Source organism: Eptesicus fuscus, chromosome 7, assembly GCF_027574615.1.
Source record: "Eptesicus fuscus isolate TK198812 chromosome 7, DD_ASM_mEF_20220401, whole genome shotgun sequence".
In the NCBI taxonomy this organism is placed as follows: Eukaryota; Metazoa; Chordata; class Mammalia; order Chiroptera; family Vespertilionidae; genus Eptesicus; species Eptesicus fuscus.
In genome coordinates, this window is record NC_072479.1 from 60456842 (window position 1) to 60469449 (window position 12608).

The following is a 12608-nucleotide window of genomic DNA, read 5'->3' on the forward strand; positions in this document are numbered from 1 at the left end:
TGTTTTGGGAGTGGGCTATCTTAATTTGATTGTAGGGTTGATTGTCCTAGGCATTCTTTAAGACTACTCAGAGGGTTATTTAGAAGTTATTTGAACTTATTTCCTTGATTGACAATCCTTTTTAACTTGAGTAGCGATAATTGCATGGAACCTAGTTTCTCTTACTCAGTTTAAATAGTAGTATCAGGAATATCAATGTATCATTGTGCATTTCAGTACCTTTTGTAGACCAAAATGATAATTAGCTTATTTTGAATTTTGCTTATGTGTGTTTTACCTGAAAATTCCAAAAATTTTCCCTGAGTTTTTGATATTTTGAAAGCATTAAATGGCTTGTGTTGAGCAAAGATAGGCTTAAAGATGGATATATGCTAATATTTAATCTAAGGAAGATTAAAATTTGTTTTGTCATCCAGAGCAGTTTTTTTGTTTTGGAAGAAGGAACTTTCTTTTGGTAATATATTAAATAACTTGTTATTTGATTATTTTAGGATTAAATCACAGGTTACTTAATTTAAACTTATTATTTTAAAGCACAAATCACTTTCCCCAAACATATCAAGGTCTTTTAGATTCTGATCTTGCCTCCACGTTAGTTCATCCCCTAGTTTAGTATTTCTCAGTGAACCATCGCATCAGAATCTGAGTACTTGTTAAAAATGCTTGTGTCCTTCTTCAAACATACTGAGCCAAAACTCTAAAGAGGATGTCCAGAGATTGCATTTTAAACAAGTGTCAGATACTCAGTGTAAATAATAAAGCTTGAATTCTTAGGTCTGGAAGCAATCCAGTTATTTATGATTAAAAATTGCTAATCTGTTTTTGGTAGAATGTAAACTTCAGGTGGTCAGGGACCATGTCAGCTTCATTTACCATTATATTATCTACCTCGCAAATATTAAATGCTTACTAATTTATTGTTGAGAATAAATGGAACTAATAATTTTTCCCCTCCCCCTCACTTTTTTTTTTTTTTAGCAAGCAAGGACTTAGCACAGACTTCTTACTTCATGGCAACCAACAGGTTTATATTTTAATATTTTCCTTTATATTTTTGGGATAGGACTTTACTTGGGTTGGGATTGTCACTTTTTGAAGGGCATAAGGAAAGATGGCAGGTCTGGCATTTAGTAAACTAGAATAATTTGCTAAGTTGATGTAATTATATACTACTGATTGATAACCTTCTTAATTCTGCATGTTACTTAGCTTTAAAATATCCAAGAGCATAGTTCTGAAAGTTGGTAAACTTGGAATTCATTGATAGTGACTGAAAATATGATTTGAAGGATTTTAAAAGACTCTGTTTTTTCCCATACTCCCAGTTAAATGGGCATATATATGTGTAAAGAATTTTAATACTTTTTCTTTTTAAAGAAAAAATTAATACATAACTTGTATTATCAAATGACTTGCTCATTCTTATCTCCAATCTATTGGTTGTTCATGGAAACCAAAGATATTCCTAATGACTGTCAGGGCTAAGAAGTTCATTTTAATAGACTGATAAGAGAAATTTTAAAAATAAACTAGCAGTTGAGCATATTCACACTTGAGAGAGTGATTGTCTATTTATTGTTTTAAATAGACCTGACCTATGATTGGCAAAAGACAAGATAATTTTTAGGATATTTTCTTAGGTATTTGATTTAGAAATTATACATATCAAAAATCTTATCAGTTTCCTTAAGTTCTGAGCTTATTCTCAGAATAATTGATCCTTGTTTTAAAAAACTTAGTACCCAGTTTGGTTTAGGTTTTTGTTTTTGTTTTTAGTCCATCAATTATGTGAATTGAATGATGTGTAGTCAGAAAATTTATAAATGTTACCTGAGCAGGTGGGTTATTGGAAAATAATGTTTAGTGCTGAATCAGAGCACTGGATATTTCTTACCCTACTTGCTTGCCAATGGTTTTTTTTTTTTTCACTTTTTTTTTCTTTTCTTGTTTTTTTCTTTTTTTAAAATAATGGAGAGTTTTAACTTTGGGTTCAGAATTGAGAGCTCATGATACTCTCTTGTTTCCTTCCCTCTGATGTCAGCCTGCATTTGACCACATTTAGCCTGCAGTACACACCTCCTGTAGTGGCCTGTGTCTGCATTCATCTGGCTTGCAAGTGGTCCAACTGGGAGATCCCAGTCTCAACTGATGGGAAGCACTGGTGGGAGTATGTTGACGCCACTGTGACCTTGGAACTTTTAGATGGTAAGTTTTAGAGTAAGGGTCCTTGAAAAGCACTTCATCTTGATCTGTCACATATTTGGCCAAAGGTGACTTGATTCAGATGAAAATAGTTAGTTGAGGTAAATCTTGTTTCATTACTTTGTCTCTCTGTGAGTTTTTCTTAAATGCTCTATTTCATTTGTAGAACTGACACATGAATTTCTACAGATTCTGGAGAAAACCCCCAACAGGCTCAAACGAATTCGGAATTGGAGGGTAAGAATTATTGCTGTCAGCTTATGGAACAGAACAAACTATTTTCTTTTTTTGACTGCACCAGAACTGGATATGTACCATAGGTTTGGAATTTCCCTTTTTGTAGTTATGCAATAATCATAACTTCAACTTCATATCTTGGGGTACTGGCCCAGAGGTAATGGCTGTGGGTGATAGCAGAATTTGTTTTGTGTTTTACAACTCTTGTCATACAGTCATTTGGTCAGCAACATTGGTTGAGTATTTTCTGTGTGGAGACTGTTAAGGGGAAAAACATGGCTTCTCTGAGTCATAGAATGTTGACTTCTGGTAGAGGAAAGATACAGAGCTACAGGGTTAGAGCTGATACCATAATTTTGTCTTTATTTTACCTGCTTTTGAAATGGATTTTAGAACTTTGTTTTTATATAGATTAAGGTCTAAAGTTGTTTTTCAAATATTTTTCAAAGTCTTATGAATAATGAAATAATTCCTCTTTTTATCCAGTGTTAGAAAGTTTATTTAAAAACATTCCTGAGTCCATCCAGCATGGGCACCCACCACCCTGATTGGCCCACGGCCCCTCCCCCCAGCCAGCTCTGCCCCTGATTGCCCCCACCACCACCACCAATTGGGGGTGGGGCTGACCAGCCAACCTCCCACAGCCCTCCCCCAGCCACTGAGCCCCGATTGACCCCCCCTCCCATCACATTTGGGGGCGGGGCCGGCCAGCCCACTGCACACAGCCCCTTCCCATGGCCAGCCCCGCCCCTAATCAGCCCCCCTTCACCCATTGGGGGCGGGGCCCACCGGTCAATTGCCCGCAGCCCCTCCCTCCAGCCAGCTTTGCCCTGATCGGCCCTGATCATGGTGGGCCAACCAGCCAACCTCCCGCTGTCTCCTCCTCCCAACAGGCCTGGCCCCAATCCACCCTGGTTAGGGCCGGGTCAGCCAGACCCCACCCATGCACGAATTCATGCACTGGGCCTCTAGTTTAATATAAAACCTCACCAGAATTTGTAGAATTTGATTTTGGACTACTTGCAATCATAAGCAGTCATAAGGCATGGATGTTCAGGGATTAATTTTAGATATGCACAACCTCATTTCTTTTATTGCCTTGTAGCATTTGAATAGATTGCTGTGACTTTTTTTTTCTTTTTGGTGATAGAACACTTAAGTAAATTTTTAAGGGTACAGTACTACATATGATCTTAGTTAAAATGCCAAGAAGTGATTAAGTATACAATACTGTATTGTTAACTATAGGCACTATGCTATATAGTATATATAGTTCTCTAGGATTTACTCATTGTATATAACTGAAACTTTGTACCCTTTGACTAATATTTCCTTGTTTCCCCCTCCCCCCAGACCCTGGCACCCACTATTCTACTCTGCATCTGTAAAAGATAACTTTTAACAAGAGCAGAAGGCATCATTTATTTAAAAGTATTTTTTTTTTATTGATTTCAGAGAGGAAGAGAGAAGGGAGAGAGAGAGAGAGAGAGAGATACATCAATGATGAGAGAGTCATTGATTGGCTGCCTGCTGCACGCCCCACACTGGGGATCGAGCCCACAATCCAGGCATGTGCCCTTGACTGGAATCAAACCTGGGACCCCTCAGTCTGCAGGCCAACTCTCTATCCACTGAGCCAAACCGACTAGGGCTGTGTCTGGCTTATTTTACTTAGCCTAAGGTTCTGCAGCTTCATCTATGTTGTTGCAAAGGCAGGATTTCCTTTTTTTTAAGTTACGGTAAAATACAAATAAGAATATTTATCATCTTAACCATTTTTAAGTTTACAGTTCAATGGTATTAAATATAACTGACCATGTCCGAAAACGGCTTCAGGTAGGAGTATTCCTACTTGTCTACAGTTTGTCCTTGTGATTTATTAATAGTCATCGCAAATGCTGGCATCATGGAAACTGTCTTTGAATTAATTAAATGGGAGGCCAGTGTCAGATGGGGACAAATATCGCACATGTGTGAGTCGAGGTTTCTTTTCTTTTTCTTTTTCTTTTTTTCAGAGGAAGGGAAGGGGGGGTGGGGGGAGAAACATCAATGATGAGAAAGAATCATTGATTAGCTGCCTTCTGCACTGGGGATAGAGCCTGCAACACAGGCATGTGCCCTTGACCAGAATCGAACCTGTAACTTTTCAGTCCACAGACCAATGCTCTATCCACTGAGCCAAACTGGCTGGGGCTCAATGTTTATTTTTAAATTGCCAGTGTGTGTCATATGTACCAGCCAGTTGGTCGGACAGACGGATGGACGGTCAGTCACTTAGCCTTTTACATATATATAGAAATTTGTGCACTGCGGGAGAGGGGGTCCCCTCAGCTCAGCCTGTGCCCTCGCAGTCCAGGAGCCCTTGGGGGATGTCCGACTGCCAGCTTAGGCCCGCTCCCTACAGGGATCATGCCTAAACTGGCAGTCGGACATCCCTCTTGCAGTCCAGGACCCCTCACTCCTTACTGCCCGCCTGCTCGCTGCTCCTTACCACTCGGCTCGATGCTCCTTAGTGCTGCTGCAGAGGCAGGAGAGGCTCCCGCCAATGCCACTGTGCTCGCCAGCTGTGAGCCCCACTTTTGGCTGAGCGGCACTCTCCCTGTGGGAGTGCACTGACCACCAGGGGGCAGCTTTTGCCCCCTGGTGGTTAGTGCACGTTCTGCCGTTTGGTCTATTTGCATATTAGGCTTTTATTATATGTGTGTGTGTGTGTGTGCGCGCGCTCTTTGTTTTTTATATGCCTTGTTGCTTTTTGTCCCTTATTTTCTGCATTACTGTCTTGTGTTTAGTTGATTTTTAAAAAATAATTCTTTATTGTTGAAAGCATTACATATGTTCCCCTATTTCCCCCATTGACCCCTTCTAGCCTGCCCCCCACCCCAGGCCTTCACCACCCTATTGTCTGTGTCCATGGGTTATGCATATATGTATACAAGGTCTTTGGTTGATTACCTCCCACCCACCCACCTTCCCCCTCTTCCTCCCGAGATTCTGCACTCTGTTCCATGCTTCCATGTCTCTGGTTCCACTCCATTCATCAGTTTATTTTGTTATTTAGTTGATTATTTTTTATTTATTTTTTTTTAAAAATATATTTTATTGATTTTTTACAGAGAGGAAGGGAGAGGGACAGAGAGCCAGAAACATCGATGAGAGAGAAACATCGATTAGCTGCCTCCTGCACACCCCTCACTGGGGATGTGCCCGCAACCAAGGTACATGCCCCTGAGTGGAATCGAACCCGGGACCCCTGAGTCTGCAGGCCGACGCTCTATCCACTGAGCCAAACCAGTCAGGGCTAGTTGATTATTTTTAATTGATTTTTTACAGAGAGGAAGGGAGAGGGATAGAGAGTTAGAAACATCAGTGAGAGAGACATCGATCAGCTGCCTCCTGCATGCCTCCTACTGGGGATGTGCCCCCAACCAAGGTACATGCCCTTGACCAGAATTGAACCCGGACCCTTCAGTCCGCAGGCCGATGTGCTATCCACTGAGCAAAACCAGTCAGGGCTTTAGTTGATTTTTTTAATAGTAAAATTAAAAAATTTCTTATTTCCTCTTTTGTATATTCTACAGCTATTTTTTTATGGTATCATGGGGATTACATTTAACATCCTAAAGTTACAACTCTCTAATTTGAATTCATGCTAGTTTAACTTTAGTAACATATAAACTTCTCTCTCTCTTTTTGTTAATCCTCACCCGAGGATATTTTTCCATTGATTTTTTAGAGAGTGGAAGAGAGGGCGAGAGACAGAGAGAGAAACATCAATGGTGGGAGAGACATATCGATTGGTTGCCTCCCACATGAGACCCGACCAGGATCGGGGATTGAGCCTGCAACCAAGGTATATGCCCTTGACTGGAATCTAACCCAGGACCTTTCAGTCCTCAGGCCAATGCTCTATCCACTGAGACAAACCCACTAGGGCCAACCTACCTTTTCTTCTTTACAGCTGCATTCCTACCCCTTTTAGTTGTTGACGTGACAGAATTATATCTTTATACATTTGTGCCCCAAAACATAAACTAATAAATATTTTAAGTGTTAGGCTCTTATAACTAAGTTTTATACTAATAATTGTTTTTGTCTTTAAAATTTGCTAGCCTTGCCGAAACCGGTTTGGCTCAGTGGATAGAGCGTCGGCCTGCGGACTCGAGGGTCCCAGGTTCGATTCCGGTCAGGGGCATGTACCTTGGTTGTGGGCACATCCCCAGTAGGGGGTGTGCAAGAGGCAGCTGATCAATGTTTCTAACTCTCTATCCCTCTCTCTTCCTCTCTGTAAAAAATCAATAAAATATATTAAAAAAAAAAAAGAAAGAAAAGCTGCCACTTTACCTTTAAAAAAAAATTTTGCTAGCCTCTTAAAATCAAGTAGAAAACAAAAGGTGCAGTTATAAACCATTTTAAAATAATACTAGCTTTTAAAATTGCCCATAGATATTTTTTCTGCACATAGCATCAAGTTACCATCTAGTCTCCTTTCGTTTCATCTTGGAGGACTCCCTTGAGTATATCATGTAGAGCGAGTGTAATGGTCATGAACTTCCTCAGTTTTGTTTATCAGGAAATGTATTAATTTCTCCCTCACTTTTTTGAAGGACATTTTTGCTGGATATTTGGTTGACATTTTCTTTTCTTTTAGCACCTGGAATGTACCAACCGCCTCTCTCTGGCATCCAAAGTATCTGATGAGAAATCTTGTGATCTTGTGTGGGATGATTTGCTTTTCTCTTGCTGCTTTCAGGATTCTTTGTCTTTGGCCTTTGAAAATTTGATTATAATGTGTCTCAGTGTGGGTCTCTGTGAGTTCTTAGCTGGAGTTTGTTGAGCTTCTTGAATGTTTATGGCATATCTTTCATTAAATTTGGGAAGTTTTCAACTACTATTTATTCAATTATTTTCTACAGAGAGGAAGAAAATAAAATGCCCCTTTCTCTTTTCTTCTTCTGAAACTGCCACAATGCATTTGTTGGTCCAATTGATGGTGTATCACAGGTTTTTAGGCTGTTTCCTTTTTAGGTTTTTTTTTAATCTCTATTGATAATTGATATTTTCATTTTGTTCATACACTGTTTTCTTGACTTTTTCTCCACATCTTCCTTTAGTTCCTTGAATATCTTTAAGGGAGTTTAATTTTAAAGTCTTTGTCTAGTAGGTCTGCCATTGGGTCTTTTTCAGGGATCATTTCTGTTGATTAAATTTTTTCCCTTGAATGGGCCATACTTTCCTGTTTTTTAATATGCCTTGTGACTTTTTGTTGTTGTTGAATATTGGACATTTGAATCTAATAATGTGGTAACTCTAGAAATCAGATTTTCCTCATCTCCATGGTTTACTGTTTTGTCCATTCTTTTGGGTGAAGTGGTTGATTTTGTATTGTTTTGTCGATTTTTTGGTGGGGAGAGGTTGATTCTGTGCTGAATATCAGCCTGGAGTATAAACTTGCAGTCTTTTCAGAGCCTTTCCCTGGATATAGATGGTCATTTTCTAATTTTCCCTGTGTATGGAGTTGTTTTTGAATGTGCTACTCTTTAATGTCTGGCTCCTATAAGGGGAAAAACAAAAAAGTGATAGGGGAGGAACTGTGGTCTTTTAAATCCCCTGAAAGTTGTTTCAGCCAGAGGGGGGAGGAGGGACTTGCAACAATGGAGGGAGGTGCAACAACAATGACTGCCTGTTTCTTGGCCTGTGCTTCTGTGATCTGAAGCAGCATTCATTGATCATAGCACAGATGCCCAGTATTTGGAGGATAGAATCATTTTTGCTCACCCAGGCTTCCCAAGGTTTGTGAAACTACTCCAGAAATGGGTGCACAGCTGCTTGCTACATGGCTGGGGGTCAGCGATGGCTGGTTTCTACTGTGCTGAGAAATGAAATTGATGGAAATTAACCCCAATTTACTATTCAAGGCTTACCATGGAAGTTGCAAGCCTTCAAAAGACTCTAAAGTTCCATAATAATTACCATCAGACAGATTCTGCCAGTGCAGATGTTTAGGTGGGGAGACAGATTCCTGGTGCTTCCTACTCTGCAATCTTCCCAAAATCTTTCTCCTCTTTTTTTTTTTTTTTTTTTTTTAATATATATTTTATTGATTTTTTTACAGAGAGGAAGGGAGAGGGATAGAGAGCCAGAAACATCGATGAGAGAGAAACATCGACCGGCTGCCTCCTGCACACCCCCCACCGGGGATGTGCCCGCAACCAATGTACATGCCCTTGACCGGAATCGAACCCGGGACCCTTCAGTCCACAGGCCGACGCTCTATCCACTGAGCCAAACCGGTTTCGGCTTTCTCCTCTTTTTTAAGTACTAAAAAATAGTTCATATACCACATTTTTTTAATCCATTCATCATAGATGGACACTTGGGTTGCTTTTATATCTTGGATTGAAGGTTTTTAAAATCTTATGTCTCCTGATGGTAATAATTATCAATCTCATGTTACAGTAGTCTCTTGCTTATGGGTTATGAAAAGCTTCAATGTCAAAGCAAGCACAGTCTATTCATTTCAGTGTTTTTTTCCGTATAATAAATTACCTGAAGTGAAGAGATATTATTTGCTTCATTCTAGGCATGCCCGGCTGCCACGAAAACAAAAGCAGCAGACCGAGGAGCAGAGGCAAACACTTCAGAGCAGACAATCCTCAATATGATTTCCCAAAGCTCTTCAGACACAACTATTGCCGGTTTAATGAGCATGTCAACTTCTTCTACCACAAGTTCAGTGCCTTCCCTTCCAGCCACTGAAGAGTCATCCAGCAACATAAGCAATGTGGATATATTGCAGGGCGAGCGTTGGCTGTCCTCCCAACCTCCTTTTAAACTGGAACCTGCTCAGGGTCATCGGACTAGTGAGAATGTAGCACTTATAGGAGCTGATCATTCCTTGCAACAGGATAGTTCAAATGCATTTATTTCTCAGAAGCAGAACAGTAAGAGTGTGCCATCAGCTAAAGTATCACTGAAAGAATACCGTGCAAAGCATGCAGAAGAGTTGGCTGCCCAGAAGAGGCAACTGGAGAACATGGAGGCCAATGTGAAGTCACAGTATGCATATGCTGCCCAGAATCTCCTGTCTCAACATGATAGCCATTCTTCAGTCATTCTGAAAATGCCCATAGAGGGCTCAGAAAATCCTGAGCGGCCTTTTTTGGAAAAGGCTGACAAAACAGCTCTCAAAATGAGAATTCCAGTGGCAAGTGGAGATAAAGCTGCCTCTTCGAAACCCGAGGAGATAAAAATGCGCATTAAAGTCCATGCAGCATCTGACAAGCACAATTCTGTGGATGATAGTATCACAAAAAGCCGAGAGCACAAAGAAAAGCACAAGACTCATCCATCTAATCATCATCATCATCATAATCACCACTCACACAAGCACTCTCATTCACAGCTTCCAGCTGGTACTGGGAACAAACGGCCAGGTGATCCAAAACATAGTAGCCAGGCAAGCTCCTTAGCACACAAAGCCTATAGCTTGTCTAGTTCTTTCTCCTCTTCCAGTTCTGCTCGTAAAAGGGGTCCCCCTGAAGAGATTGGAGGGGCAGTGTTTGATCATCCAGCCAAGATTGCCAAGAGTACTAAATCCTCTTCCATAAATTTCTCCTTCCCTCCTCTTCCTACAATGGCCCAGTTGCCTGGGCATAGCTCAGACACAAGTGGCCTTCATTTTTCACAGCCTAGCTGTAAAACTCGAGTTCCTCATATGAAACTGGATAAGGGCCCTGCTGGGGCCAATGGTCACAATACAACCCAGACAATAGACTATCAAGATACTGTGAATATGCTTCATTCCCTTCTCAGTGCCCAGGGTGTTCAGCCCACTCCGCCACCTGCATTTGAATTTGTTCATTCTTATGGTGAATATCTGAATCCACGGGCTGGTGGAATGTCCTCCAGATCTGGCAATACGGACAAACCCCGACTACCACCTCTACCTTCAGAACCTCCTCCACCACTTCCACCCCTTCCTAAGTGAAAAAGAAAAAGAAAAGAAGAAAAACTAAAAACACATTTTTTTGTTTTTGGTTTTTTTTAAACTACTGATTCTGAACTAAGAAAATTACTTCCCTAATGAAATATGTCTCCCTTCTTGGACTAGGGAATAAATTAATATTGAGACATAAGTGGGAGGATGGTAGAGGGCCTTGGTAATTGTAACTGCTGCCTCAGAAATGTAACTATTTTATAGTTTTTATTGGTATTAGAAAAGTGAGAATATGTTGAAGCTGTGAAAGAAAAATAATACTTTCTCTATTCTTGGCCTCTCCACCTCTTAATTAGGTAAATTAGAGTTGATATCTTCCCTCTTCTTGCCAGGACTGAAATATGGAGGGTTTGTTATATCAGACAGTTGTGGATCTTTTTGGTGTTTAATATGTCAGAAGAGAGGAAGTATTTAAACGTCAAAATCTTTTAAGAGACTTTAAAAAAATAATTTAAAGAAAGTAAGTTATCTGTTTAGTTTTTCTTTTTTTTATATATAATTGGGAAAGGGATAGGGATTTTGCTGTGTGTATGAAATACATAGCAATGAATCCTGGGGGTGGGATTGGAGGGTGGAGGGTGTGAAGGGGGGTCGGGAGGGTAGGCTTTTTTTGGCCATGAGTTCTGAGATAGACTCTGGCCACTTGAAGTGTTGAGACCTGTAAGTGTGTATGCAAGTGTGGGTATGTATGTTTTTAAGTGTGTGTGTTTAAATATCATGTTTTCTCTTTTCCCTCCCTATCCCTCACCATTTTCACTTCCCAACAGTCTACTAGAGAGAATACGGTGTGGCCTTTAGAACATAAAGGAAGATGCATGTATTTGACATGATATTTAACCCCTTTCTTTATGCTGTAATTGAGTGGTAGCCTTCTAAATTCAAGTTTGGGCAAGTGCAGCCAATGGCCTGATTTTGGACTCCATTATAAAAACTTCCTTTTAACCCCCTTTTCTTTTGATTCAAAACAAAGTTGGGGTCGAGGAAGAAGGTTTGGAGAGCAAAGCTGGCTTCTGCTGTACAGAATTGGGTGTGTCTTTTTTCAAGTTGGGCCTTTGGGAAAGTGTTCAAGTGAGAGCAGTCTCAGGGTCTCAGATGGGAAGGGGTATGTACTATACATCCTACCTGTGAAAGCCCAGACCATATGTGAGAATAGTTCTGGGAAAAGCCATGGAGCTAGAGGATCCTGAAAACAGTGAAATTGTGATTTGGGAATTGTTAGGACATTGTATTTTAAATTATATTATAAATGTGAGACTTGCTTTTTATCTGTATAGCTGAAGGGGAACCGCTGCATCCTCATTTTTTTTGTAGCCTATATGTCTTCAGAGATTGGAGCTTGTGAATTAACAGTACTGGTGCCATGAGAGTGAGCAAGCCTAGCCCACATATACTGTTACGTGTAGATAGTCCATGCTTGGTGACTTGAGATGCTAGGCAGAAGTTCTTTAGACTTCTAAGAATTCTTTAAAAAATGGACCAGGTGTCTGTTCTTATGGGTGCTTGATTCTCCCAGATTTTAGGAGTGAACGTTTTTGTTGAGGAAAGAAACCTTTTAAGAGACTAGAAGAATTCTAATAAACCAAGTTGTCTAACTGAAAATGCCACCTAACTATGTAGATCATTTGATGTGATATTCTTTGGTCTTCGTGGCATTTTTATTTTTATTTTTTGCTGTGGAAAAAGGATACCATTTGAATTTGTCTTGTTTTTAATGGAGCTTCCTTCATACCAAATATTCCTTATGGACAAATTGAAATGTTTTTATTGGAAGTCATAGGGAGACAGGAGTTGTACATGTGCTGCTGCTTGCCAGGAACAGATTGGGGAGAATACTGAAGCAGTTGGAATTGACGGTGCACTGGCCTAATATAGGAAGGAATTTATTTGTACAGTATACTTAACCGAAGGTGCATTAGTATACAGCATCTTGTCATATTTGAACTGTCTAGAGTGCCTGCCATTGCTGTGTAAAATGAGCTCTCTGCCAATCTATAAACTAGTATTTTTTACATGGAATGTCACTTCACTTTTATAGATGACATTTTCCTCTTTCTCCTTCATACAGTGTGTGTTGTGCTAATTGGTAGATGTGTGGTGTCTTGACTAAATATAGGCTATTTGTTTAGATTTTGTTTGGTGGAGTCTGCTTTCCTTCCTGACCTTCCAAGAAGGT

General features: G+C 40.2%; 1 protein-coding gene across 2 annotated transcripts in view; it reads left to right on the top strand.

The window, feature by feature from the left end:
- CCNT1 (cyclin T1) overlaps positions 1-10938 on the top strand; it is a 35868-nt gene extending 24930 nt beyond the window's left edge. For both annotated transcript variants that reach the window (XM_008140614.3, XM_028144281.2), the window contains 4 exons: positions 979-1024; positions 2042-2205; positions 2369-2439; positions 9020-10938. In XM_008140614.3, the coding sequence (XP_008138836.1) occupies positions 979-1024; positions 2042-2205; positions 2369-2439; positions 9020-10426 (1688 nt within the window). In that variant the 3' untranslated portion in view covers positions 10427-10938. The remainder of the gene's footprint in view (positions 1-978; positions 1025-2041; positions 2206-2368; positions 2440-9019) is intronic.
- Positions 10939-12608: the final 1670 nt, after the last annotated feature.